Here is a 26,953-nt window from a genome sequence, read left to right as displayed (position 1 = left end):
TTTTGTTTCTTCTCGACCTCTGCCTTTGATATCTTTCTACTGAACCGAGATTTGGGCCAAAACACGGATGTGATACTTGGCAATATCCTGTACTTTACCCTCTTATCCTTCCTACTTCCTTGACGTGTGTCTATTCCTTACTTTGCCTCCATGTGAATGTGTGTATCTGTGCATCAACCATGCAGCCACATAGTTCTCTTCTTCTACCCTATACGCCACCTTCCTATTTCACACCGATGCAAAATCTACTTATAGACGGCAGGGATCTCATCAGTCACCACAATAAGTTGCATTGCATCCAATTAATTTGTTTTCCTATTTCAAGGAAAAGTTTGCTCTTCATCAGTACAATCCTTTGCACGGTAATATTGTATCGGACTACCAGATTTGTTTGTGTATTTGGATTGATGTGTGTCTAGTATCAAACTAGTGGGGTGTCAATATATGTTGGTTTGCTAGAGATTTGTGACATATTATCTAGGAGCTCATCATCAGAAGGTTCCTTATTTGTCGATGGTTGATGGTTTTCCTTTTCCTCAGGGCTCTCATACATACCATAATAGACGACATCGAGGTTCTTTTCATTATCTTTTATATCTGTTAAAAAAGTAAATTTTGGAGTCTAGTTACAACAGGAATTCAACATGACAGTTTATCTGGTTGTTCACATGATCAGGGTGGATGGAGGATTTGATTTTGGACTGTTTGGGTTGTTCACATGTATGGATGAATCTCTTGGGTAAGTTTTAATTTATTAATTCAATCCTGCAAGTTTTCTAATCCCCCTTCCCACTAAAACTATTGTAATAATTAAGCAATATAACAGTTCTGAATTTTGTTTAGTTTATTCGCTCGTTCAGGCATGTACATTGAAAATAATCACTTTTTTTTTTGTTCATTTTCATTAATGAGAAAGTAATTTCTTTACGAGTTTCAAGTTTGTTTTTCATTATAAGGTTCTTTTTCTATCTCATTAAACAACCAGTATTCACTTTATAAATCAAGAAAACTAAGAATTCAGCATGTCTATCCATGAATACAACATAATACCTCTGTAAATTTTCTTGCTCAATATACATTTTTTCTATAGTAGAAGTTTTTTTATTTCCATATATATAATTCCCTATATTCTATGATTCAATTTATTTTTTTCTCTTGTGATATATTAATTTAACGAAAATCTTTTCAGTCTTGCTTGGCCTCACGTCATGACTATCTCAGAATTAAATTATATATAATTTATTTATTCTCCTCTGGCCACTCGACTCATGTATGCAAGTTGGTATCGTGGTTTTGGATGTCGCTGAAATTTCATCAAAACATATGAAACATATATTATGCGAACTTTCTTTTTGTCTTCCCACCAAAAGCTTGAAATTTCGGATTTATTTTACCTGCAATTTTGGAATATCATTTAATTAATATAAATATAAAAAAAATATGATCGTGGACCCTTTTGCTTTATTTTAGTGATGCTTCATTTAGCAGCATAATCACTTGCGTAGTTTTCACGGACCACAAGCTAAGTAGCTAGTGGCCACATGGTCGCATCTGACTTAGGGGCACAATAACCTCTATCTCTCTTGGGTGCCGTTTGGTAAGCCGTTTTCTAGATATCAAAATTTTCATTTGAAGCTTTCTAATATTCGACATTTTCATTTGTTTTTTATTCTTCTCTGAGCTTGCCAGACCACGCGTAAAGATTTGCCAAACAAACGCCGCCTTAGTTTTATTGCGACTTCAGTTCTTTTGTTCTCTCTCAATACAGAACAGGAACAGCCATTAATGCACTCGGTATTTCCTCCTCACTTTTCCGACCCACTCTCTACCCGCCGTGAGGCCATTAATGGTGGTGAGACTGTCAGTTATTGACAGGTGTGAAGGGCAATCTCGAGCGGATCATTAGGCTTAGGAGTGCAATATCGGGACTGAAGTAATATAAAGTGGTGCAGCTTGCGAAGGAAGGATAGATCGGAGACATCAAACTCCAGCAAATACTACACAGCAGCGATATGGAGGGTAAGCTAACACCAACAGTTGCAGAAGAAATATCGGATGAAGCTGAGCTCGCCAGCCCACATGCCCAGTACTTAAATAGTTCAGCTCTCTCTCTCTGCATTCTGGCTGCTCTGGAAATCGAGGTTCCCATCGATGATTCGCAAACCGTTGCTTTGATTAAAGAGATGTTTCTCCCCATCAACCCACGCTTCTCCTCCATCTTGGTTAGTAGTTAGTTCTCTCTCTCTCTTCCTCACCCATTTTACGCGCTTCCTCTTTCTCAGTCTAGATTTCAATTTTCAATGAGTGTTGGTAAATGTTTGGGTGATCAGGTTAAAGACGACCAAGGAATAGGGCAATGGCGGAGGGTTTCTGTCAAGCCTGAAGACCACGTTCATGTCCCTGTCTTCCCCGGCGGGTTATCCACAGCTGCCTACGATGGTTACTTCCAGGACTACATGTCGAAGATATCGACGGAAACTCTTCGACCGGACCGGCCACCGTGGGAGATCCATTTGTTTAAGTACCCAACCAGCAGCGCAGCTGGGACTGTGGTGTTCAAGCTTCACCATGCATTGGGTGATGGCTTCTCACTCATGGGTGCACTGTTTTCTTGCTTGCAGAGAGCCGATAACCCTTCTCTTCCCTTAACTTTTCCGGCATCTCTGTCCAAACCGATACAAGATGACCATGGGAGCTGCGGCATTTTAACCAGAACACTTCGCTATATCTCCATGGTCTTCAACTCTACTTCGGAGTTTGCTTGGAGCCTTCTGAGGAGCAACTTCTGGGAAGATGACAAGACTCCGATCAGGTCTGGAGATGCTGGGATTGAATTCCGGCCAAAAATCGTCTCTACCCTCACTTTATCAATTGATCAGATCAGACAAATCAAGGACAAGATTGGAGCGGTAAGTCTGTTACAGTATTCAAGAGCTTCAGTTCTAAACTTCCCCATTCTTTGTCTCTGGGAACTGGGTCAACCATGCGTAACCAATCCATTCCCTGCCAATTTTCACAGTTGGTACAAGCCTACAAGGTCTCCAGATCATCCTAGACATACCAATGGGGTGCAGACACGTCAGCAACCTAATTTATAATAATGCAATGGTGAAATAAATGGCTAACGTGTCTGTCTTTCATTGGAAGAAGTCTCAGGTTAGTCATGATCAGAGAGTTGGTGCATTGCATCTCATTAGAGTAATTAATGTGCCATCTCACACCATCCAATGGTTAAAAGCTTCACCTCCTGTGGTCTGTTACTGGTCCTTATTACTGGGGATCCATTAATAGTTGCAGTTAATATCAGAATCAGAGGAGCAGATCAACAAGTACGATTTTTTCTTTATGGGGAAGTGAAACCAAGTACATTAGGATTTGGGACGATAGTGGACCGGGTCAAACTGACTGAAGCCGATCCCATTCTATCTTGGGACGGTCCAATTGAAGTTGTACGATTTTTAGAATAGTTTCTTCTTATATATAGCAGCAACCTTCTAGAGTTCAAGTTCAACCAGCAGAGAGAAATTATTTGAGGGACATTTTTCCTGGTTTCAGTTGATACAATTTCTTCGTAAATTACAGTTTGAATATAGTGACATGTCATACTTGGTCCACCTGGCAATTTGGCATGGCCCGAAGGATAAAGTTAGAAGATGATTTGTACAGGCCATGTTCCACTACAGCTGGGAGCTATGACCCTTATGTTATATCCTTGTCGACCCGGTACAAACAGCACGAGAGAGGCCCAGCTGCTGACGAACAAGGCTGAGAATGGGTTATGGCAATTGGCAAATCAAAGTCCCAATACGACAAATTAGGAGACAATAGATTGTTTGCCGGTGCTGGACAAGGAGACCTAAAAAAAAAGGAGAAGATAGAAGTGAGAAATGGGTTGGTAGGTGGGGTACACAGACCACGTCGTTTTCCTTTGTACTCGGATTGTCAAAAGGATGCAAATTAAAGCATAAAGTATGAGAGAGGGAGAGAGAAGGGCTGATTATCTCCCAATGTTAGCCTGAAATCAAAGCTAGTCTTTTGATAAGGGTGTGGACCGGGCTCACTCATGTTTTTTCGTTATTTTTTTTTTAATTTTTTTAATCTGATTCATAAGGGTCAGTTTAAGGTCCGTCTACCCTAACCACTTTCTGATCCGAAATACTCTCTATACTAGGGTGTATTGGGAAGGCCCTGATTAGAATTTTGAACGAGATGGATTTTGGGCATATGTCACTTAATTTATACAAAATAAGATATTATATGGTATTTTATTATATATATCTACATTGTTATAAAATAGATATTTGTCTTGATTTTTGTATAGGTGATACTTCAATTTAATTGAGCATCAAGATGTGAGGTGGGATAGGGTTCTGGCCTGGTTTATGGGAATAAAAGGTTTGACCCATATGAGTAAGGCAAAAATAGGTTAGTTCTGGCCTTTGTTTCCTAACCATCTATGGTCAAAGGGTGAGATGGGGCCTAAATTCAGGTTCTACCATTTTGATCCTTTTGAATTTTTAGGTTTCATTTAATTGGCCGAAAAGGCTTAGATATTTTGTAGTTAGGCTTAGGTGGGCCTTAAATTAAGGTTCTTCATTTTTTGGGAATTGGGGCATCAAATTATGACTTTTTCCACAATTATGCTGTACTCTGGATTGCCTTTATTAGCTTGATGGGATGTTAAATGTTAAAATTAGAGTACTAAAATATATAAATAAAAATAATGAGCAAATTTCATTATTTAGATACTCAGCCTATAACTGAAAATTCATCCTTGTAATTTGTAAATATAAAAAAGAAAATCTTCATTATACTTTTATCTGTTTATATTATATTAGTACCCAATAGATTAGAAATTGTTTCAAAATCTCCCTTATAAAAGCCAAACCTACTTGTTAATAAATAGTTAATTTCTTTGACATGTTGGTTTCCACTTTTACCCTTTTCTTATACCTTATTTTTTCTCAGACGATTAATGATGTGCTGTGTGGGATAATATTCTACGGTACCCGGCTATACATGCATACCTCAAGCAAAAAATCAAGCAATTTATGCTCTACGGCATTGGTTCTGCTCAACACTAGAATTATCGGTAATATTCAGCCAATCAAGGAGATGATGAAACAAGGCACCAAGGCACCCTGGGGGAATCATTTTGCTTTCTTACATGTGCCAATCCCAACGTTAGCTGATTCTGATACTGCAAATCCTCTCGATTTTGTGCTCAAAGCAAAGCAAATAATCAGGAAGAAGAGAAGCTCATTGGCTGTATATCTCAACGGAAAACTAATTGATACCATGAGGCAATTGAGAGGCCCTGAGGCAAGTACCCCTACTATGGCTATGGCTTTGTTTGGTTGGTTGGTTTTACAAAAACTTGTGAAAACGATTGTTTTGGGAAATATTGATATTGTTAATATTTGATTGTCAGTAAAACATGAGAAGATGAAGTAAAATTTCTCTCAAATTTAGAGTGGAAACAACACAAAATCAAAATGGTTTACACAACCAAGCCATTTTCACTTGGGGTTTCTAATAAGATCATCGTCACCTGTTGTTTCTATCTGGATTTATCGATAGAGAAATTGTCTTGTCACATAATATTGCATGGGATTGATGTTGGCATGGTGAAAATGTTAATTTTGACTTTTCATGAAGAAGCAGCAATAGAACCAACTGTTGTATTGATCAAATCAAAACATTTGTGGTAAGAAAATATCTTCTCTCACAAATTTGTACTAATGACCAAACCACATGTAGAAGTGAGAATGGTACCAAACAACACCTAGTAACTCAGCCCACCAAACCAAACTTCAAGTTTGTTTCCAGGTTAATTGCAATAAAAAATAAAATAAATAAAAAAAAAGTGTTTTAGAAAAATACTTTTTTACAAGTAATTCTATATGTATTTGCATCCCAAAATATTAGCTTTGTAATCCAAACACAACCAATATCTCTATATTTGTTCTTATCAGTATGCTGTATGTCATAGATAATTCGGTTTCCATTCATGATGCCCAGGGGATTCCATCAATGTTCATGAAATAACTTCTTATTTAAAGCGATATATTTAAATGGTTTCATTTTAGTTTTACAGAAAACAGCTCAGTACATCCATAGCACAATAAGGAAAACGAGCATGGGGATCTCAAATATGGTTGGACCAAAGGAGAAAATGTGTTTGGCAGGTTATCCAATTGGGGGCTTGTACTTTTTGGTGACAGGGGCACCACAGGTAAGGCACCTACCTTTACTTTTATGTTAATGTGATGTGGGTACAAAATGTTAGAAAAATGTTTACTTCCCGTTTTTTGCATGGCTTCTCTTGATGATCTGCATCTGTTCTGAGTTCTACCCAGTCACAATTCACAAATCATCACTTACCCCAAATTGATTTAGGATTTTATTTTTTGCTCTCCTGAAGCTGCATCTCTATTTAATTAGAGTAGAACTTGGGCGGGCTCAGGTTGGACTTTTATCAAATTTGAATGGGCCGGATTGGGCTAACCCGAATTGCACCCCTAAGTCTATATCATCTTAGTCTTAACCATTAGGCTAATAAAGAGAGAGAGAGAGAGAGAGTATTAGAGAAAGTGAACAGAGTCTATTCTGCCAACGTACAGTAGTCTTGAGTGATGACCAGAGTATCTCATCCTTTTGATAAATCTTTATGATCAACACATAATATAATCCAGTTACAGAAATATTTTGTACTATTATATCTATGGCCTTATGTATAAGAAAAAGTTGATGGGTTATTTTGCAGTGTGTTTCAGTGACAGCAGTGAGTTACATGGGAAATTTGAGGATAGCAGTGGCAGTGGAGAAAGGTTTCATAGATAATCAACTATTCAAATCATGCATGGAGAAGGCCTTTGAGAGGATCTCTGAAGCTGCTCTTTGCACTTGAATTGAAATGGATACAAATTCAATCTCTATAATCCCAACCTTGAAATTATATTATTTAATTTCTTAGTCATATTTATATTCTTGTACATTAAGTTGTTGTCAACAGTTATATTTATTTATTAAGGCCTTGTTTGTTTGTAATGCGAATCTGAACCATATAATAGATTTTGCACCGGTTCAGTTTTGTATCTATTTGTTTGTGATCGGTTATAGTTTGGACCCTTATCTGATACAAAATGTGCACTTTTGCCTCGTTTGCATTTATTTATAATGCATATTTTGTACCATTTTCCTCCTAAATGAATAACTATCCTCGTGCGCAACTGGAGAAGGACAGATCTGACGCAAAAATAAATCAGAATTTAAACTGTACAATTGCAATTTGTACAGCAAACAAGCAGAGCGTAAAATGTGTTTTGCAACAGCATTCATGGAGGATGATAAAAGTAATAGGGGAGTTTGGATCTGGTACCAACAACCAGTCCCAACGGAGCTGTACATACGGGTGAGCAAATGGTTTATTCGGTTAAAAACTGAATCGAATAAATTAAAATTTTAAATGAAAAATTGAACCAAAACCAAAATAATCAAAACCAAAATTTTCAGTATGATTTTCGGCTATTTCAAATAAAACCGAGTTTTAATATTATATATATTTTAATATATATATATATATATAATATTATATATTAGAAAAATATATATTATACAATGTATATAATAAATTATATAATATATAATATAATATATTTTATACATATTATATATGTATTATATGTTAATATATATATTATAGATAATAAAGTTTGACTAATTCAGTTATTATATGTTAATATATATATTATAGATAATAAAATTCGACTAATTCAGTTTTTTCAATTAATTGAATTTGTAAAATTAAAAATCAAAACCAAAATAGAAATTTTACAAAACCAAAATTTTCAATTCGGTTTTTTTGGTCCTGTACATCAAGAACAACTTACCATGAAGGAAAGGAGATGTTCCTAATGCGCGGCTGCCATGGTTGGGACCAGCGTTGGGACTGTATCTGGTAGGGGAGTTTTAATTTTAAGTTAGATCTTTCCACCGCCCAACAAACAAAAAGATGTACCGAGCTGCTAAACGAGTAGAAGGAATGAATGATGTTTTAATTGTGAAAACTTTATCTGAAGCTTTTCGATTTTTTGCTATTTTGGACTTTTATGAATTTTATCGGGAGTTCGGAACACCATAACATCACACAGATTCGGATCTCCTGCCCCCAGCTTCCTACCCACGTCCCTGCCTATCCTATAAATTTTGAGCACATATCCATATATATATATATATATATTCTTTACATGTGCAAAATTACATGTGAACTTTCTACCCACGTCCCTGCCTACCATATAAATTTTGAGAACATGTCCATACATATATATATATATATGATTTTTTACATGTGCAAAATTGCATGTGAAATCAATTACATCCTATCAGATCTCAGAATTTACCCATTATTTTAATTAATTTTTAACCTAAAAATAATTACTTTCCTTTCCCAAGAATAATAATAGTTTTTCGTTCTCTCCATTCATTCTCCACAGCATACTGTTCCAAGAAACTTTACAGACAACCGACAACTAGCAACCGGGCAACCGACAATGTATTCACCGGCATCTTATTCTCTCCATACTCAAGTTAACCTTTTTCTATTCATTACAACGTCGTGTTCCAAGAAATTCTACCAACATCTGGGACAATCTGGGACGTACTCACTGATACACCGGTGGTTAAGTAAGAAGAGAGGATTTAATTAATTAGTTAATTAATACAATTGATCAGATACATTTATCTGCAAGGAGCTGGCATTTGGGTTCCCCCAAAGTCTAGCTGAGCATTAGAACACAAGGCCAAGGGAGCCAAATCACCAGGTTTGGTGCTGTTGTATTTCAAATCGATGCCGAACAGTTGAACGTCCTCACAGGGCACCTGTTTGCTGCACGCAATATTGACTGCACCCTTTGATGCTGAGGTGCCTCTGATATTCTTGAAATGAACATCGCTGATCTTTACACGAGATGGCTGCCGGCCGGAAAATAAAATAGAATCAATTAGTGGTTCCGACTTCTGAGTGATGAGTATATATAGTAAATATTTTTTGAATTGGTTGAGGTTACTTAACCATTGGTGTATCAGTGAGCACATTCTCGGTTGTCAGTTGCCAGATGTTGATGGAATCTCTTGGAATAAGACGTTGTGGAGAATAGAAGAAGAAGGTTTACTGATGGAGTACGGAGAGAATAAGATGCCGGTGAATACATCGCCGGTTGCTGATTGCCTGTGAAGTTTCTTGGAATAGTACGCTGTAGAGAATGAATGGAGAGAATGAAACATTATTAAGATTCTTGGGAAGGGGAAAGTAATTATTTTTAGATTAAAAAATTAATTAGGGTAATGGGTGAATTCTGAGTTCTGACAGGTCCTTTCCATTACATCTTTTTGACTTTACATGCGATTCTGCACATGTGAAGAAGAGGCATATGTTAATGAACATGTGTCTAAAATTTATGGCGTGTGAATAGAAAGCTGTGGGCAGGAGATGATATATATAATATATAATATAGTATAGTATATATTTTTGAAATTCGGTTTTAACCGAAACAACCGAAAACTGAACCAAAAACTTCAGTTTTGGTTATTTCGGTTTTCTTCTAATTTGGTTTTGGTTCAATTTTTATTTTTCTAATTCAGTTTTCTAAATCGAACCAAATAAACTGATTGCTCACCCCTAGGGTGAATGACAAGTCTCTTTTTCTTGGTAATAAGAAAATTTTGTTGACCTCGAGGTAAAAACTCCGGTAAAGAATGCTTTCTAATGTCGGTATAAGATCTGGAATGCTTATCTGACGGACAGGGCACATTCACCCACTAAGATCAAGATTGTGCGAAAGTGCGACGCACAATAGAAGATAAGTGAAGGATAGAAAGAAACAATTAGGGTCGATTTTGGTTTGAATTCGGTCCTAACCAAAATCAATTTGGATGAATTAGATGGAACAATTAGATATATTGAATTGGGACAGTCCAAATTAACTTAATGGTCTAAAGTATTTATTGGATCAGATTGGACCTGATCCATCCATAATGGATTTATATTAGATTGGGTTAGATTGAACCATTACCCAGTTTATTGATTGGAAATAAGAATACAATGCAGATATTAATCGACCAAGTTTAGATTGGATAAAATTTAAATTAAAACTTATTGGAACAAATTGGACGGTCTAAACATTAAATTGGAATATCCAAAATGCTCTTAAGTATTCATCCAATAGGATTAGATTAAATCTGATCCATTTGTAATTAATTCATATTGGACCAGATCAATTTAGACCAAACCTGCTCCAATGGACAAAGAAGCAAAGAGCAGGAGAAGGCTAATTACTTCTCAAGGCTTGTGAGTTGGGGATGTCGTAGTTGTGCCACGAGAGGGTTATTCTACAAACAACATCTGGAAATGTGAATAGAGATCATATTGTCTGAATGTGCTAAGATGCTAGTCCAAGGGCCCACAATAGGCCTAAAAGGAAGAAGAAGGGATAAATAGACAGTCCATTTCAGAAATCTGAAATTATAACCCTCTCCTAAGTTATTAGTAGCCTCTTATAAATCGCATCCTATCCTTGAATTTGACATTAATCAACGATTATGACTCATCCCACCTGCCGATGGGACTAAGATTTCGTGGACTGAACTATAAAACCCTAAGAAAGAAAGATGTGCATTGAAAGTGGGGCCAATAGCTCTCTCCACCAATCACCTCTCCCTAAGAACTTCCTCAGTTGCTCCTATAGAAATCGGCCTGATCTATCTCCTAAGTGTTTGGGTCGGTATGCATTGACCCACAAGAATGTTCCACATATCTGATCGCAAGGTTCAAAGTATCGCCGATACGTATCAGTTTGGAACCCCTCCGGTATGCTCCTATAGTGGATGTATTGGGGGTCTGATCGGTTCAAGGGGTAGAGGAGATCTAAACCGACCCCCCTGAACCAGTTTCGAAAAAAAAAAGGATATCGATTCGTCCGATACACTCCTACCGGTATATTAGATGTATCGATATTTTTAACCTTATCTGGTCGCGCATCCAAACCCCAACACCTAATTAATCAGAGTTTTTTTTGCTTTATAAGGTCATGTTAATTACTATGGCAGTTTCGGCTACACAACACTAAAAGTTGATTTATTCTCTTTATAAATCACAAATTTTTATTGATTTTCTTAATGTATTGTTCAAAACTGTCTTCCCCCACATGTCACTTTTCCCCGCTGTACCAACCCAAAGTACTCAATCTTAACCCAACCGGATTTGAGTTGGTCAAGTTGGATTAACACATACCGAATTTACAAATACATATATCCATCCATAAATGCATACTTATTATCACACTCATGCATAAACATCATATTATATATACTAATATTTTAACAAAAATACCCTTTTGAGATCATTTTCTCTTCACTTTTCAATTGAACATAAATAAGTAAATAAATGCATAAATCTCGTTCAGGTGGAATTAGGTTGCCTAATCAACCCCAAACCCACCCAGCTCAAATGTGGCTCAATCACAACGGTATAAATATTAACTCGTATAAAAAACTTTAAATGGGCCAAAAGCCGTATAATGGGTTGGACAGGTTTAATTGGGCCGCACCGATTACATTCTATTCTATTTGAATAGATGCTTAATGGGTTGAAGTTGGAAGGCCCAAGATTCAAAGAATCGATACTAAAAATCTTGTGGTTTTATATTTTTTTTAGTTTTTTTTGAAAAATTAGTTTTTATATATTTTCTATTAAAAAAAGAGAGGTATAGGTATTTTGAAATTTAAAAGATACTATACGATATGTCTCATATCAAAATTTTGATCCTTGGAAAGGGCAACCCACCCCATTGCCAAACTATAACTTTTATACCTCAGGAAGCTATTTCCAACATACTAATAACAAAACAAATAAATATTGCCATTGACAGTTTAGAAGTTCACAAATCTATACCATATATATTATATAAAGTGAATATTTGACTTGAATTTTATGAACATCATAAAATTTAAATCCGAATACTATCATATACGGTGAATACTTAATTTATTAAATCTCTCAAATGTTATGATTGAAAGGAAGAATTGAATCCATCTAAATCCAAGTTTCAAGCGGAAAGAGCAGCTTCAAAGATCTTCCGAAAGGCCTCCTCTATGCATGATTTAAATTGTTGGTTATCAATGAAGTCTTTTTCTGCCTCCACTCCTAACCTCAAAGTTCCCATGTAACTCACCGCCGTTATTGTAAGACTCTGCAAAACAATCCATCAAGCTTTTTTCTGTTTTATCGATTCTTTTTATAGTTAAATATTACATTGCATATAATGTAATAGAACTGTCAAATGGGTCAGGTCTGGTTTAGGACATGATGGATCAGTCCCAATAATCGATTCTATAAAAAAATCCACAATCAGGATCATCGAGTCTGACCCAATTAGACCCAAGTATATATGTTTGATATCTATAATTACCAATGATAATAACAAATTAAAACCTTCAAAAGTTTGAAGTTTTATAATATAACTTAATAAAAATAACAGTAAATAGCAAACTGTTATATGTTGATAAAACAAGTGGTTTTAATGAATTCGAAACAGAAAAAAAATGATCCAACCCAATTATTTATCTGTATCACAAATCACAGAACTAGAACCAATGAAATCGGTTTGATCAATTTTATTCTATCGGATAGACGAATCCATTGGCAACTCTAATAAGGCATATGTATTCTCAATAGAAAACCCTAACCTAACAATTTTCTCATAAGACTCAGTTTAGAAGAAGTACAAATACAAATATATACAGTACAAATATATATAAAATAATACAAAATACAAGGATTCGCACTCCTTCCAAACTGAGCAAAGCAATTGTTTGCCGATGGATTAATTACCTGAGGTACCCCGGACACTGTAAAGTACAAGCCGCTGACTGGATGACCTGCTAGAGTCACTTTTTCCTTTGGTCCAACCATATTTGTGATGGCCAGGCTCGTGTTCTTTAGTGTGCTATGGATTATTTGTGCTGCTCTCTGCAAGATTAGAAAGAAACTGTTTAGTTTATTGATACAATGTGATTCCCCCTTTCAGTGCAAATAAGGGGTGTCATGGATCAGTTTTGGGTTGGATCCTGTCTAAATCAAAATCAATTTGGACAGATTGGATGGACCAATAAGACATTGAATTAATTGGATCAGTCCAGTCTTAATAGTCCAAAGTATACTGGATTTGATTGGACCCGGTCTATCCATAATAAATTTATATGGAATTGGGTTAAATTGAACCAATACCCAGTCCATAGATAGTATAAAAGAATACATTGAATTGGAAAATATATAAATTAAAACCAGTTTGAACAGATTAGACAGTCCAGACATTGAATTGGATTTGTCCAAAATGGTTCAAAATATTTATAGAGAAGTACGGATAGGCCCAATGTAGATTTCTGATTTTCACTGCAGAACTATAAACATTCAAAATGTCAAAAACTCACACTGTATGCACCCATACCCACCCGTGAATTAATATCAATTCCAAGCTCACACTTACCCCAAGTATACTTTAAGCCTACAAATTCTGATCCTGTGTTGAACCGTCATTCTCCCAAATATTTATTGTATTAAACCAAATCCGGTCTAATTGGCACTCCTAGGTGAAAGATATGCAAAAGACAAATTAGCAGTACAATTAGAGAAATGCAGTATACTTGCCTCAGGGCCTCTGAATTTTCTGGTGGTCTCTAGAAGCTTGGCATTGAGATACACAGCCAATGAACTTCTCTTTCTCTTGACTATTTGCCTTGCTTTGAGCACGAAGTCAAGAGGGGTTGTAGTATCGGCATCAAGTATGGGAATAGAGACATGCAAGAAGGCAAAGTAATTCCCCCAGGGTGCCTTGGTATCTGGTTTCATCATCTCCTGGATTGACTGAATGTTATTGATTATCCTAGTGTTGAGCAGCACCAGAGCGGTCGAACTTATGTGGCTGGAACTTCTGTTTGAATTGTACATATATAGCCGAACACCGTAGAATATTACCCCACAGAGCACGTCATTAATTGTCTGTCAAAGAAGAAGAAGAATAAAATGAATTAATGATAATAAGACCAATTAGATCATCTCTTAAATGTTAAGACCAATTACATCATCTTTCTGGTAACATAGATTTTTCGTTCTTTAATAAGGTGTCATTTAGCCAGTTGGTAAAAATTTACTGCTGATTGTAGTGGAAAGACTTGAAAACTAATCCCACCTGCACCAGGGTTGGAGGGTTTGGAGTTTGGAGGATGCCTCTCAGGGTTATGGCCCCATGGAGCAAAAAAAAAATCTCTTTTATCCATCCCATCTAACCCATCCAATCCACCTATTTATATCTATATAAACCAACCAATTTGGCCATGTTGGTTTCACTGCTCTAGGCCTCATCTTTTTAATTCTTATTTATTCTGAGTAAGAATGAACAAAAATGAATAACATTAAAGCATTTGGTTACAAAATTCTTGCCATGGATTTCACTCTTTGGGGCTATATATGATCATGGGTACGGATATGATACGCCCCGTATCGATAGTATCGTATCGATACCTTAATCCTTGGGGCTATACAAATATCATGCATCTAAACAAATCAATGTATGTTATATATTACATATAACATATATTTATATATGGCATGAACTGAGTCAGATTTGGATTGTCTAAGGGTCAACCCTAACCCAACCCGAAGTAAAGTTGGGTGTATGAATTTCAACCCTAACCCTAACATGAGCATCAATCCTACCCAACCCAACCCAACCCAATTTTTTTCAGGTTGGGTTATAGGTGGGTTCGGGCCAACCCGACCCAATTTGCAGCTTTACATGCACACATATCAGAACTGCAGGTCATTAATGAATGAGAATATTTAGGTTTGGTTTTTTAAAACCTGTCTTTTGGTCAAAACCATTGACCTACGTGGTTGAACCGATGACTCATTTGACCTGGTCACCAGGTCACAGTTGCACAATCAATATACATACAAATTTCCAGAGTCCATAACTTTGCACCCAGATGTCTAACTGGAGTGATCATTTCTTTCTTTCTTTTTTTTTTTATTTTGAATAACTTTTCAAGATCTATATCCCAAGGGGCTGAAGTCACCTTGGCCATTATTTTCACCAAAAAAGAAACCCTTTTGGCCTCAAATCCCAATTTTTAACATTTTTTACAAATAAAAAATATAACTTAAACATAATAAATACATAAATATACATATATTATATGTAGAAATTAATTATATATTATTTTATTGATATTATACATGTTTTACCATAGTATGTATGTATAAACCTATATATACCTATATATGACATAATAATGTGGCATGGTCTGACCCGTTCAACCCGAACAGTCAAACCAATAATCTAGATCTAATCTAGAGTAAACAATGATTAAGCCTCTGGGTTGATTTTTACAACATTAATCTAAAATCTAGTAAGTGAAAATATTTTTAAAAAACCAAAACGAAGCACAAGATTAACTCGATCAATTCAACAACTCAGGTTGGGTTAGAGTTGGCTTCAACTCGACCTAACCAGGCCTGCACTAAAATAAAATTACCCAATTAGGAATGATAGGGTGAGCCAAATTTCACCCACCTGTTGTTTCTAAGTCTGTCTTTATTTGCAGTGCAAATATGAATCAGATAAAAAATTTTACGCCAGATTCTATCGCACTAATCGACAATATTGTCAATCTAAATTTTGCATCCAAAAAAGTACTGATAAAAAAATTGCAAGTCACATGTCTTACCCCTCCGATCTGCTACCCACAAGCAATTCCCACATAATTGATTGGTCAAGCTATTTCCCGTATCATATGTTTTTACAGCATCATTTAAAGCGGGGACCACTTTACTTAATTGTCAAAAAGAAATGATATAATTTAAAATATAAAGCGAAAGTAAATAATCAGAATTTACACTTAACTTATTTACACTCGCTTGCATTCATGCAAATAAACTGAACCTAGTTAATGCATGCATGCTGTTGGAATCGACGTATCCTACTAATTCTGTCAACCAATTTTACTTCTACTTTCTGAAATTTGCTATTAGATGCAATGATTTTTTTAATAAAAGGGAAAATTTTCGATTAGTATTTTTACTTTGGGTCTAGTGAAATTTTGGTAATAGAATTTTAAAATACAATAATTTAGTATCCCAATTTTCAGTTTAGTATTTGTTCTAATCCATTAACTAATTAGTAAGTGATATTTAAAAAGACACAAATACCCTTTGAATATCATCTAAATCTCTTTATCAACTATCCAAATATTGATAAAAAGTGAATAATTCCAAATTCTTGCCTCTTCTATTCAAAAAAAAATTGGGGTCTTTAGATTGTCCCCTGAGACGTGAACCCAACAGACAATGATTTAGGATTGTTCACTTTTTATTAATGTTTGGATGGTTGATAAAGAGAATTAGACAACATTCAAAGGGTATTTATGTCTTTTTAAAAACCACATAATGATTGGTTAATGAACTGATTAATAGCAGGTACTAGATTCAGTACGATCAAAATATCAGTAAGCCCGTACTAATGGGAAATTTTCCAAAATAAAAAAGGAAAATAACAGGTTTATCCAGACTTACCCCTCCAATCTTTTCCTTGATTTGTCCAATCCGATCGAGAGATAAGTTGACAGTAGAGACGGTTTTAGGCCGGAATTCAACCCCCGCAGTTCCGGACCGGATTGGGTTCTGTTCGTCTTCTAAAAAGCTGCTTTTTAAAAGGCTCCAAGCAAAATCCGAAGCGGAATTAAAGAGCAGGGAGACAAATCCATGAGCTTTCTTCAAAATGCTGAGGCCGCCGGCGCCGTGGTTATTTGGTATAGGTTTTGGCCGAGATGAGGGAAAAGTTAAGGGAAGTGAAGGATCATCGGCCCTTCGGGTGCAAGAAAACAATGCACCCATGAGTGAGAAGCCATCACCTAATGCATGGTGAAACTTCAACACCACAGTCCCAGCTGCATTGCTGGTGGGATATTTAAACAAGTGGATCTCCCACAGTGGTCTGCTCTGTGGAAGCATTTCCATGGATATCTTTGACATGTACTCCTGAAAGCACTCATCGTAGGTAGTCGCCGGTAATCCGTCTGGGAAAACAGCGACCCGGACGTGGTCTTCAAGCTTAACTTCAACCTTCTTCCAATGTCCTACTCCATGATCGTCTAATACCTGTTCCCACAAACAGTTACAAGCTAAACAAGTAAACAACCAGGAGAGAGAGAGAGAGAGAGAGAGAGAGAATACCATGATGGAGGAGAAGCGCGGGTTGATGGGGAGGAGCATCTTCTCAAGTAAAACAGTGGTCTGGGAGTCATCGATGGGAACCTCGGATTCCAAAACAGCAAGAACGCATATAGAGAGAACTGAACTATTTAGGTACTGGGCATGGGGGCTTACGGGCTCAGGTTCTTCAACAGTTGGTGTTTTGTTGAACTCCATTGATGCTATAGCTGTTGCGGTGGCTGCTGCTGGGTTTTGTGTTTTTGCTTTACTCGTCTTCTCGGTCGGTCTTCTTTCACTCGTTGTGTGCATATATAGAATAGAACAGAGATGATAATAGCTAGGTAGTCCAATTAGTTACCTCTCTCTCTCTCTCACTCATGTTATCCTGTACCTACCGGTCCACATGGAGATCATCAACCATTCACTGACATGTCGATTGACAGTCATCTCTGTAAATTAATGATTCAACCTATCTGTCTCACAACAAAACAAATGAAAGTCATAAGTTGGTATATGTCCTCAGTGGCCGTTTGGTAACCGCTGAAGTGACTGGACAGAAAGATTAATTAACCCTCAATTACCAACAGCCTTGGGACCACTAATTTTCTCCCTTTGTTGTGGTCGAGGAAAGGAAGAAGCCATGAAGGCGGTACTCCCCTTAGTATCTACCATGCATGCCTCTACTGATCTCTCCAAAACATGCCCACTTCATGTACTGTATGATTAGTCTTTCTCTCTCTCTCTCACAGGGGCACAATAATGTATAGGTGAGAACTGAGAAAGTTCTGACCTTTCTCCCCCAAGAAAATTGGGAAGAAAAGTTGGATGAAGAGAAACTGCAGAGCTGAAACAGTTGGATCCTTTCTGGCGATTCAACAAAGTGTTTGCGATTCACACGCATCTTGTCTCTTGACCAAATCACTATTAGGGTTGTCAATTGGACCCGATTTGTTACAGTCCTATCCAATAAATACTGCGGACCGTTAAGTCTGAAGTGAATCAATGCAGTATGTCTTATTGGTCTGTCGAATCTATTCAAATTGATTTTGATTCGGGTGGAGCCAACCCAAAACCAGTCCACTGATATCCCTAAGTGTAGTGAATAACAACTAACAATAACAGCAACAAATCAACCCTATGGGCTAGGGAATGCATGCATGGAGGTAATGTAAGGCATCTTGTTACTAATGAACCTCATCTCTACCTATACATCTCTACCCCAACAATTTATAACCTAAAGCAAAAGACTTAAATGGAATCTTTTTTTTTATATAAACTAAATGAAATCTTAGAATCTTTCTATTTTCATGCATTTAACTATTACCCTTACAAATTTAATTGATTACAATGATGTCATTGAATAAAACAAAAAGCATACATAATTTGTCTTTCCGCTTGTACTAAACATGTAATTGTTTACAATTGTGCCACTATTAACTATTCACAATGATGCCGCTAAATTTTTACCTTTTTTATATTTGTTCAAAATAGTCTTTATCTCTCATTTTATTTACAATCGGGTGCTGCTTCCTTCCCCCTACTTTAGGGGGTCAACCCGAGCCTGCACAGGCCTTTGTCGTGCCATGGATAGGGCTGGTCCACAAGCCAAGTTGGGCCACAAAATAAGCTAATCCATATTTTTTTAAAATTTTGAAAAAAATAACAAAGAAGTCAACAAAAATTAAAAAAAATATAGATAAAAAATAAAAAAAGATATTAAAATTTTATTTTATAAGAATTTTGATGTATACAATTGTTTATATATACAATAATAAAATAAAATTGAAAATAAAATTATAAATTATATAATTATTGTATATAATATAAGTCCCAAGCCTACGTGGGCCCATGCCATGCCGTAGGCCAAGTCTTAGGCCAGGTTGGGCCATGAACCGAGCTAAGCCATGTTTTTTAAAATTTTGAAAAAAATTAAAAATTTAACATAAATTAACAAAAATAGACAAAAAATTAATAAAGATCTTAAAATTTTATTTTATATGAATTTTGATGTGTACAATTGTTTATATATGCAATAATAAAATGAAATAATATAATAAAATTGAAACTAAAATTATATATATTAATATATTATATAATTATTGTATATAATATATGTCTCGAGCCTGCACAAGCTTGTCTCATGCCACGGGCCAAGTCTTACGCCAAGTCGGGCAATGAACCGGGCTAAGACATGCTTTTTTAAAATTTTGAAAAAAATAATGAAAATTTTAACATAAATTAAAAAATAGAAAAAAACTAAAGATCTTAAAGTCTCATTTTAGCTCGAACCTGCACATGCCGTCTTGTGCCATGGGCCAAGCTGGTCCATAGGCCAGGCTAGGCCATGAACCGGGCTAAGCTTGTTCCTGGGCTCGGTAGCCTAGTAGTTTAGCCCGATCCATTAACGGTGCTATATTAATTAATTAAATAATTTGAGATAGCCTTTACCGATCTTGCGTTGATAATACATAAATTTTTATTTATTTTTTTACTTATTTTGCTAAATTATTTAATTAGTTTATAATTTAATAATCTAGCAAATTATAATTGCTAGAAAAGTAAGACATAGAATCGTTTATATATTTTTATATATTTATTCTCTCACTTGATTGCCTATTTTATAAATTTATTTATTTAATAAATTAAAGTAACTATATTTAACTATTTAAAACTATTCCACTATATAAAACAAAAATACAATGACAAAAGTCATCTCTCCCCCTTTCACTTGATTGCCCGATGGCTGTGATTATTTATTTATTTATTATTTTATTTTATTAAATTAAATATATTATTATCTATAAATTTTTATTGCCCCTGCAACGGAGAAGCCCCTTAGCTAGTACTAAAAGCTAAAAGCAAAAGGTTGTATGACCAATTGTTGTACATTTGCCAAATGGAATATTATTTTATATAACCTAAATGAAATCTTATAATCTTCCCTTTTCATGCTTTTAATTATTACCATTACAAATTTAATTAATTACAATGATGCCATTGAATAAAACAAAAAAAATCAATAACTTGTCATTTTTCCTTTTTCATATTTGATACTAAACATATAATTATTTATAATGGTGCCATTGCTAACTATTTACAATGAGACCACTAAACTTCTACCTTTTTTCATATTTGATATAAATTGTCTTTATCTCTCATTTTATTTACAATTGAGTTATGTTGGGTCATGCCGTGCGGGCAATGCTTCCCTCCCCTAGGATACTTTATGGGGTTGGCTCGGCATAGCCCTTGGCCCGAGCCCCGTAGGCCTATGTTGTGCCGCAAGTCAGACTGGTCTACGGGTCAAGTCTTAGGCTAAGTCGGTCTACAAAGTAGGCTAATCCATGTTTTTTAAAAATTTTGAAAAAAATAATGAAAAAGTTAACATAAATTAAATAAAAAATCTTAATTTTTTTTATTTTATATGAATTTTGATGTATTCAATTGTTTATATATGCAATAATAAAATAAAATAAAATAATAAAAATGAAAAAATGAATATATTATATAATTATTTTATATAATATATGACTCGAGCCCGCATGGACTCATGCCATGACATGGGCCAAGTCTTAGGCCAGGCCGAGCCACGAACTGGGCTAAGCCATGTTTTTTAAAAAATTTGATAAAAAGAATGAAAAGTTTAACATAAATTAAAATAAATAGACAAAAAAAATTTAAAAATCTTAAAATTTTATTTTATATGAATTTTGATGTATACAATTGAAAATAAAATTATATATATAAATATTAATATATTATATAATTATTGTCGAGCCATGAGTTGGGCTAAGCCATGTTTTTATAAATTAAAAATAAAAAAAAAAGATCTTAAACTTTTATATTATATGAATTTTGATGTGTACAATTGTTTATATATGCAATAATAAAGTGAATAAATAAAATAAAATTATATATTAATATATTATATAATTATTGTATATAACATACGGCCCAAGCCCGCATGGGCTCGTGCCATGCCATAGGTCGAGTTGGTCGACAGGCCAATTAAAAAATTTAAGAAGATTTTAAAATTTTATTTTAGCCTGAGTCCGCATGGGCCCGTGTCGTGCCACGGGCCGGGCTGGTCCATGGGCCAAGTCTTAGGTCAGGCTGGGCCATGAAATGGGCTAAGTCTGTTCATGGGCTCAGTAGCCCTATAATTTCTGCCCGACCCACTAACAATGTTAATTTAATTAATTAAATAATTTAAGATAACCTTTACTAATCTTATATTGATAATACATAAATTTTATTTATTTATTTACTTATTTTACTAAATTATTTAATTAAATTAATAATTTAATAATCTAACAAATTACTATTACTAGCAAAAATAAGAGATAGAATTACCTTTAATAAGCCACTTACCATCATGTTTTGCCCCTACAATGCAGAGCCCTCCGCTAGTGACAGATGTAAAATCAAATGGCACCAATAGTCTTTTGACCATTTGATTGTCATTGAATGGACTATCAGCTAGATTGAATTATTCACTACTCATATTTCAGAGAGTAATAATGAATTAAGAAGGTATGGATTGAAGGGGATTCAAAGACAAGTTAACCATTACCAAAAAAAAAAGGTCCATGCTTTACAAGATAAAAGCAATTCCATTTTGTCTTTTATACTGGTTAGCAGTGATTCCCTTTGTCTTTATGCTCGTTTGATAAGAAATCAGAAAACATATCCCCAGTTAAAGTACAAAGTAATAAAAAATTAGAATGTGCCATGTGCCAACTTACTTGGTTGGCTATAGGATCTCTTCCCAACAAAAACTGTGCCAACACAGTTCCAACATGATCAATGTCCATACATACATACATGACTGCACATATCATCATAAGACTGGGCCCAATCATGCACGAGAGGTATGGATAAAGATCATGTTGAAACTTTGTTGGGATGGCTTTTGTTGGGAGATCTGGACGTGATAGGATTTGTTCCTCACAAATGGGCGCCTTACATGCACATCCATCGTGCATTGGGAACATCTCCCGTGAATAATAATAAATAAATATGGGAGATATTCCCAATGCATGATAGGATGTGCATGTGAGATGTCTGGTGTAAGGAGTAGATCCGGTCTCGATCTGGACTCAGATATACTAGGGTTGTAGCAGAAACTGATTGAATTCCACCTATACCAGAGTAGGTGGATAAGCGTGGATCTGTTCCTCACTGAGCATTCTTCGGACCGACCTCACAGCATGTCTCAATTATATACTAGGAACATTTTCGTACTTGTATATTATTATTTATGGGAAATGTTCCCAATACAGGTAGAATGTGACAGTAAAGTCGGTGTGAAGAGGAGATCCCAATTCTAGGAGGAAAAAAAATCAACAGCTAAAGGAAATCAGTCTCCCCTGTTTAATAAGCCTTATTTTACAGGAGAAGAAATCAGCTATTCACTGGAATAGCCTTTAGCTAAAACTATGAGATCAAAGCCTTCGATGTTGACTGTCGTCATGATTCACAGTTTTAGCCCAAGACTAAGCCAACCGGGATAACAGATTTTTTTTTTTTTTTTTAGATATAATATGGTTTTATGGGAGCAATGTCATGGGTCAAATAAAGCAAAAGAGTACGGTATGTGTTACCAAAAAACCATAAGTCATTGTATCTGCAGGATGAAAGGAACATGACATATACATTGTGGTGGTGCAATGCACCCATCCAACACACCACCTCATTAATCTCCGAATACATTCCAAAATTTGCCACCTCATCTACTGCATTATTAGTTTCTTTTGGGACTTTGCCTAAAAGTGAGGTGCCATTTTGCCTTGCAACCCACCCTAATGGTTGTCATTTGTACTAAAAGAAAGTGGAGCAAAATGAGATTCAGATTTTGTAAATGGGGCAACCTATGGCAACCTAGCTATGTGTACACCTAATTTTGGCCATACAATAAATCCCCGACTTACTATTTACTAACCCATTATGGGTCTAATGGGCCCAACCGAGCCCATTAACCCTTCCTTATGTTTGTCCAAAACCCATCAATGAAAAATAGAGAAAAGTAGGGCAAATCATATTGCATCAGTCCAATAAAAGAAACAAACCAATTAGACCAATTAAAGGGTAAAATGAACAAAGGCATCTCTAAATACTTTTGCAAACATATCCTCTCCAAATCCAAGGGTATAAAAACATATAGTATACAAGTTCGGATCACCAGCCAACAAAATAAGTTCCAACACCATACCAATATAATCTGACACCACAGCGAGATGTGCGGTGTCAGATCATATTGAGGTGGTTGAAACGTGTTTTATTGGCAGGAGATCCAGTATATACTTTATTTACTACCTCAATAAACATTTCTTGTACATGTGGTTTTTTTTCTTGGCTTAGAGAATAAATAGATAGAAAACTATATACAACGTTAAATGCCTTAATTGAGTAACTTATTTGGGTGAAATAGTCTGGGGCACATTAATCACCCATATTTACTATCCACCCATTAGTCTATGTCTATGTTTGGTTGGCAAGAAAATAGGACAGAGAAAAGAAAGAGGGCTACGGATCATTGGGAAAAAAAAGGTAAATTTTTCATTAAAGATTTTCGCCCTTCTAAAAGTTATATCCCCCTTCACTGAAATTTTCTCAGGATTTGGAAATTAAGAACTCCCTAGAGGCCTGGATTTTATTAGTACTAGGGACAGAAGATACATGCCAGTTGAACCGGTTCAGACCGGTCAAACCAGTCTGACCACTTGGTTCTAACATGTCCATAACCCTTCTCTAATCTGGTCCATAGTGGTCCGTTTCAACTTAAAAAAGGAAGGAGAAAAAAAAACATGCCATTGCTTGTCACACTATATTTTGGTAAATGATGGAGGATGATTTGACCCAACCCTTGAGACAATGATACGTGGACCTAACTCAGCACGAGCAATAGCTCAACACCGCAGCCTGACTGCGGCTAAGTAACAAGCCTGTAGGACAGCTTGCTACATCATAGCTCGCTGAAGGGGGAGCTCACTACAACGCGAGCTCAAGCTCCCCGGAGCTACCGAAAAGGAATACTCCAAGACTATCCCAGCTCGCAAGCTAGGGTAACCAGCTCGCTTCAACACTTAGGCAGAATAACTGCCCCAAAGACAATCCTGATAAGGGCCACCTTGAAGTACCCCTAGGAGCTCGCTACAAAGTAGCTCGCGGCAAAGATAGCTCGCTACGCGACAAGGTAGCTCACGACTAAGTAACGCGATGCTCTCAGGAAGCTTTATCTGACAAGACCGTACCTATTAGACTGTGCCACGTCTCTCGACTGATGGTGTAGTCCCTGCCTTTTCGATAGTCTACACCCACGTCTCTCGACAGATGGTGGCATGCCTGTCCCTTCGGGACGTGCCACTCACCCAAGAGGGTAGTACCCTACAACGGTCACCTGCACAACCCTGGCAGGTAACGGTTGCGACAAAAGCCCAATGGCGGTTACGCCCGATTTGAAAAGAACACCCCTATAAAAGCCCTTTAGTCGAAGGGGAGAGGGCTCTTGGATTATCATCTGAACTTGAATTATCTTACTTGCTCTTGAGCTAATCTCGAGAACTTAGTGATCCAGCGCGACCTACATTCTTAGCCTCTTACACTCTTTTCTTTCTCCCCAGCGTTCTAACTTAAGCTTCGGAGTATTCCCGCCGGGAAAATCCCTTGGGAATCCTTCACCTTCGTCTTCTCAGGTACCGTTCGTTGCCAACAAGGAGCCAGTCAGCAGCCAGCTAGGAGTGCCCAGATCATGCCACATCATTTGGTGTTGTCTGTGGGAAACGCTTCAAGAGGCCTTCCTCTAAGCTTTTATAGTTTCCTTTTCGGAAAACTCAACATTCATGGCTTCCTCGAGCAATGCAAGACGTGGTGTCAGCCAGAATGCTTTTGGGGAGCACCCCCAACTTCCTACTGTCTGGATCGGGCAGTTCACCGTCCCCCTCTCCGTGGACGGAGTTCCCAGTTTGAATGTGCCTCTCACAGTGGCACCCGCGGTCGCTCCACTCCCTTCCATGGTTGGAACAACCTTTGGTAAACCCTCGGTTGTGCCCACAGCGGCCAACCCGAACCAGTTGGAGGACTTAATGCAGTGCATGCAAGTCATGCAAGCTTAAATGCAACAATTTCAACAATTCCAACTCTATCAACAAGAAGTGTTGCACCAGGTTTCCCAATACCAGTATCAACAGCAGTTTCCTTCTTTGCCTCAGGCCCAGCCATCGCTTCCCCATCGGCATCCAGCCACGAAGTAGACCAAGCCCTCCCGCCGGAGTGAACGACTTCGCCAGGGAGAGGCCTCCTAGGCCCAGGATCCTACCAAGAGCCAAGCCTCTTCTCATAGCAAGAAGGAGAGGCCAGCCACCCCCGCCTCATAGCCTGTGGGCAGGTCGGGGGCCTCCCAGCCAATTAAGCCCGTATTGCCCCAGCCTTCGCAGTTCGAGCTTCTGCTCGCGGAGAATCCGTTTGAGGTCCTGGCCGCGGACTATAAACAGGGCCCTTCGGTTCAGAGACACCACCAGCAGTCTGAGCCCGTCGAGCTCGGCGACACTAAAGCGTCAAGCACCAATGTCGAGCCAGCAAAGCAGCAGCGAAGGAGCTGGCGAGCTCGCTGAACTGCTACCCGAGCGTCTCCCGAGCTCAAAGGAAAAGAAGAGGTATGCTCAGGTGAAGTGAAAGCTAGCCCTCTCTTCTCAGTTTCTTCCCCGCTATCTCCAGAACTCCTTGTTGTCCCCATGCCAAGGGACTTCAAAATCCCACCACTGGATAAGTATGATGGATCTTTCGATCCGAATGACCATGTGGACGCCTTCCAGTCCCAGATGCACCTGGCAAGAGCCAGCGAGTCCTGCATGTGCGTGGCCTTTTCTACCACCTTCAAAGGAGTAACCCGCACTTGGTACCGAAACCTCGCGCCTGGTTTGATAAGAAGCTGGGTGCAGTTCGTGCAAAGTTTCACCTCCCACTTCGTCACCAGCAAGAGGTGCCCGCAAACTCAGGAAAGCCTCCTCGGCAAAGTCCAAAAGGAAGGGGAGTTCATTCGGAGCTAAATCAAGCGGTTCAATGATGCTTGTTTGCAGATACCTGACCTGGATCCCACAGTTTGCTTCACTGCAGCCAAGCGAGGTATCACCCACAAAGAGTTCAAATGGCACGTAATTGTCAATCAACCCAAAACCGTGACCGAGTTCCTCAAGCTTGCGGATCGGTTCATAGGGACAGAGGAGGAAATCAACCAGAAGGTCGAGCAGGCCCTTGAGAAAAGGAAGAGGGAACCAGAGTCCCCATCTCAGGGAGACAGTAAGAAGAAGAAGGACCAAGCTCGGGGGGCAAAGTCAAATCAGCCTTTCTGAGCTCCAACTGCAGAAAGGGACTACACGCCCCTCAACACAAAGCGGGCCGAGATCCTCATGGCGATCAAGGACGCTCCGTACGTGAAGTGGCCACTTTGGCTGAAGGCCGACCCCAATGTCAGGAATAAAAATAAAGTTGTAAAAACCTCCGCGATGAGATAGAAGAACTCATCCATCGCAGATATTTGAGAAATTTTGTACAAAGTAATAATAATAATAATAAAGCAGGTCCGCAAGAGGAGCAGAGTAGAGACGCTCCCAAGTCCAGCGAGCAAACGGAACAGCCGCAGAAGCAACCCTCCGAAGAGAGACTAGTTCGGGGGACCATCCACGTCAT

General features: G+C 37.4%; 2 protein-coding genes across 15 annotated transcripts; one reads left to right on the top strand and one right to left on the bottom strand.

Annotated features, from left to right (window-relative positions):
* The first annotated feature begins 284 nt into the window (after nucleotides 1-284).
* On the top strand, nucleotides 285-7,171 carry LOC104599409 (wax ester synthase/diacylglycerol acyltransferase 4-like). 14 transcript variants are annotated; one of them, XM_088886888.1, is made up of 7 exons: nucleotides 285-574; nucleotides 677-739; nucleotides 1,690-2,222; nucleotides 2,331-2,909; nucleotides 4,969-5,322; nucleotides 6,098-6,235; nucleotides 6,767-7,171. In XM_088886888.1, the coding sequence occupies exons 3-7, from the start codon at nucleotides 2,013-2,015 to the stop codon at nucleotides 6,908-6,910; spliced, it is 1,425 nt and encodes a 474-aa protein (XP_088743014.1). In that variant the 5' UTR covers nucleotides 285-574; nucleotides 677-739; nucleotides 1,690-2,012; the 3' UTR covers nucleotides 6,911-7,171. The 14 variants fall into 14 exon arrangements, 13 of the variants coding, with proteins under 13 accessions (XP_088743014.1, XP_088743011.1, XP_088743009.1 ...); XM_088886885.1 differs by having other exon boundaries at nucleotides 1,471-2,222; XM_088886890.1 differs by lacking the exon at nucleotides 677-739 and having other exon boundaries at nucleotides 295-574; nucleotides 1,690-1,794; nucleotides 1,876-2,222.
* A 4,722-nt stretch (nucleotides 7,172-11,893) lies between these two features.
* LOC104599408 (wax ester synthase/diacylglycerol acyltransferase 11-like) lies at nucleotides 11,894-17,570 on the bottom strand. Its single transcript, XM_088886881.1, has 5 exons — nucleotides 17,288-17,570; nucleotides 16,628-17,212; nucleotides 13,702-14,056; nucleotides 12,890-13,023; nucleotides 11,894-12,248 (listed from the first exon to the last, which is right to left on the bottom strand). The coding sequence occupies exons 1-5, from the start codon at nucleotides 17,480-17,482 to the stop codon at nucleotides 12,105-12,107; spliced, it is 1,413 nt and encodes a 470-aa protein (XP_088743007.1). The 5' UTR covers nucleotides 17,483-17,570; the 3' UTR covers nucleotides 11,894-12,104.
* Nucleotides 17,571-26,953: the final 9,383 nt, after the last annotated feature.

This window comes from Nelumbo nucifera, chromosome 1 (genome assembly GCF_055504915.1).
Source record: "Nelumbo nucifera cultivar China Antique chromosome 1, China Antique-T2T, whole genome shotgun sequence".
In the NCBI taxonomy this organism is placed as follows: domain Eukaryota; kingdom Viridiplantae; phylum Streptophyta; class Magnoliopsida; order Proteales; family Nelumbonaceae; genus Nelumbo; species Nelumbo nucifera.
Note: the sequence above shows the minus strand (reverse complement) of the source record. Positions and strands in the feature narration are given on the sequence as shown.

What these genes read in the sequence shown, in the direction of transcription:
- LOC104599408 (XM_088886881.1), bottom strand. Translation starts at nt 17,482, where the DNA reads ATGGAGTTCAACAAAACACCAACTGTTGAAGAACCTGAGCCCGTAAGC. An exon ending in CGCGCTTCTCCTCCATCATG is followed by an intron (nt 17,213 to 17,287) that starts GTATTCTCTCTC and finishes TTGTGGGAACAG; the next exon opens with GTATTAGACGATCATGGAGT. An exon ending in CAGTGTCCGGGGTACCTCAG is followed by an intron (nt 12,249 to 12,889) that starts GTAATTAATCCA and finishes ATTGTTTTGCAG; the next exon opens with AGTCTTACAATAACGGCGGT.
- LOC104599409 (XM_088886888.1), top strand. Translation starts at nt 2,013, where the DNA reads ATGGAGGGTAAGCTAACACCAACAGTTGCAGAAGAAATATCGGATGAA. An exon ending in GGCAATTGAGAGGCCCTGAG is followed by an intron (nt 5,323 to 6,097) that starts GCAAGTACCCCT and finishes TTAGTTTTACAG; the next exon opens with AAAACAGCTCAGTACATCCA. An exon ending in TGGTGACAGGGGCACCACAG is followed by an intron (nt 6,236 to 6,766) that starts GTAAGGCACCTA and finishes GTTATTTTGCAG; the next exon opens with TGTGTTTCAGTGACAGCAGT.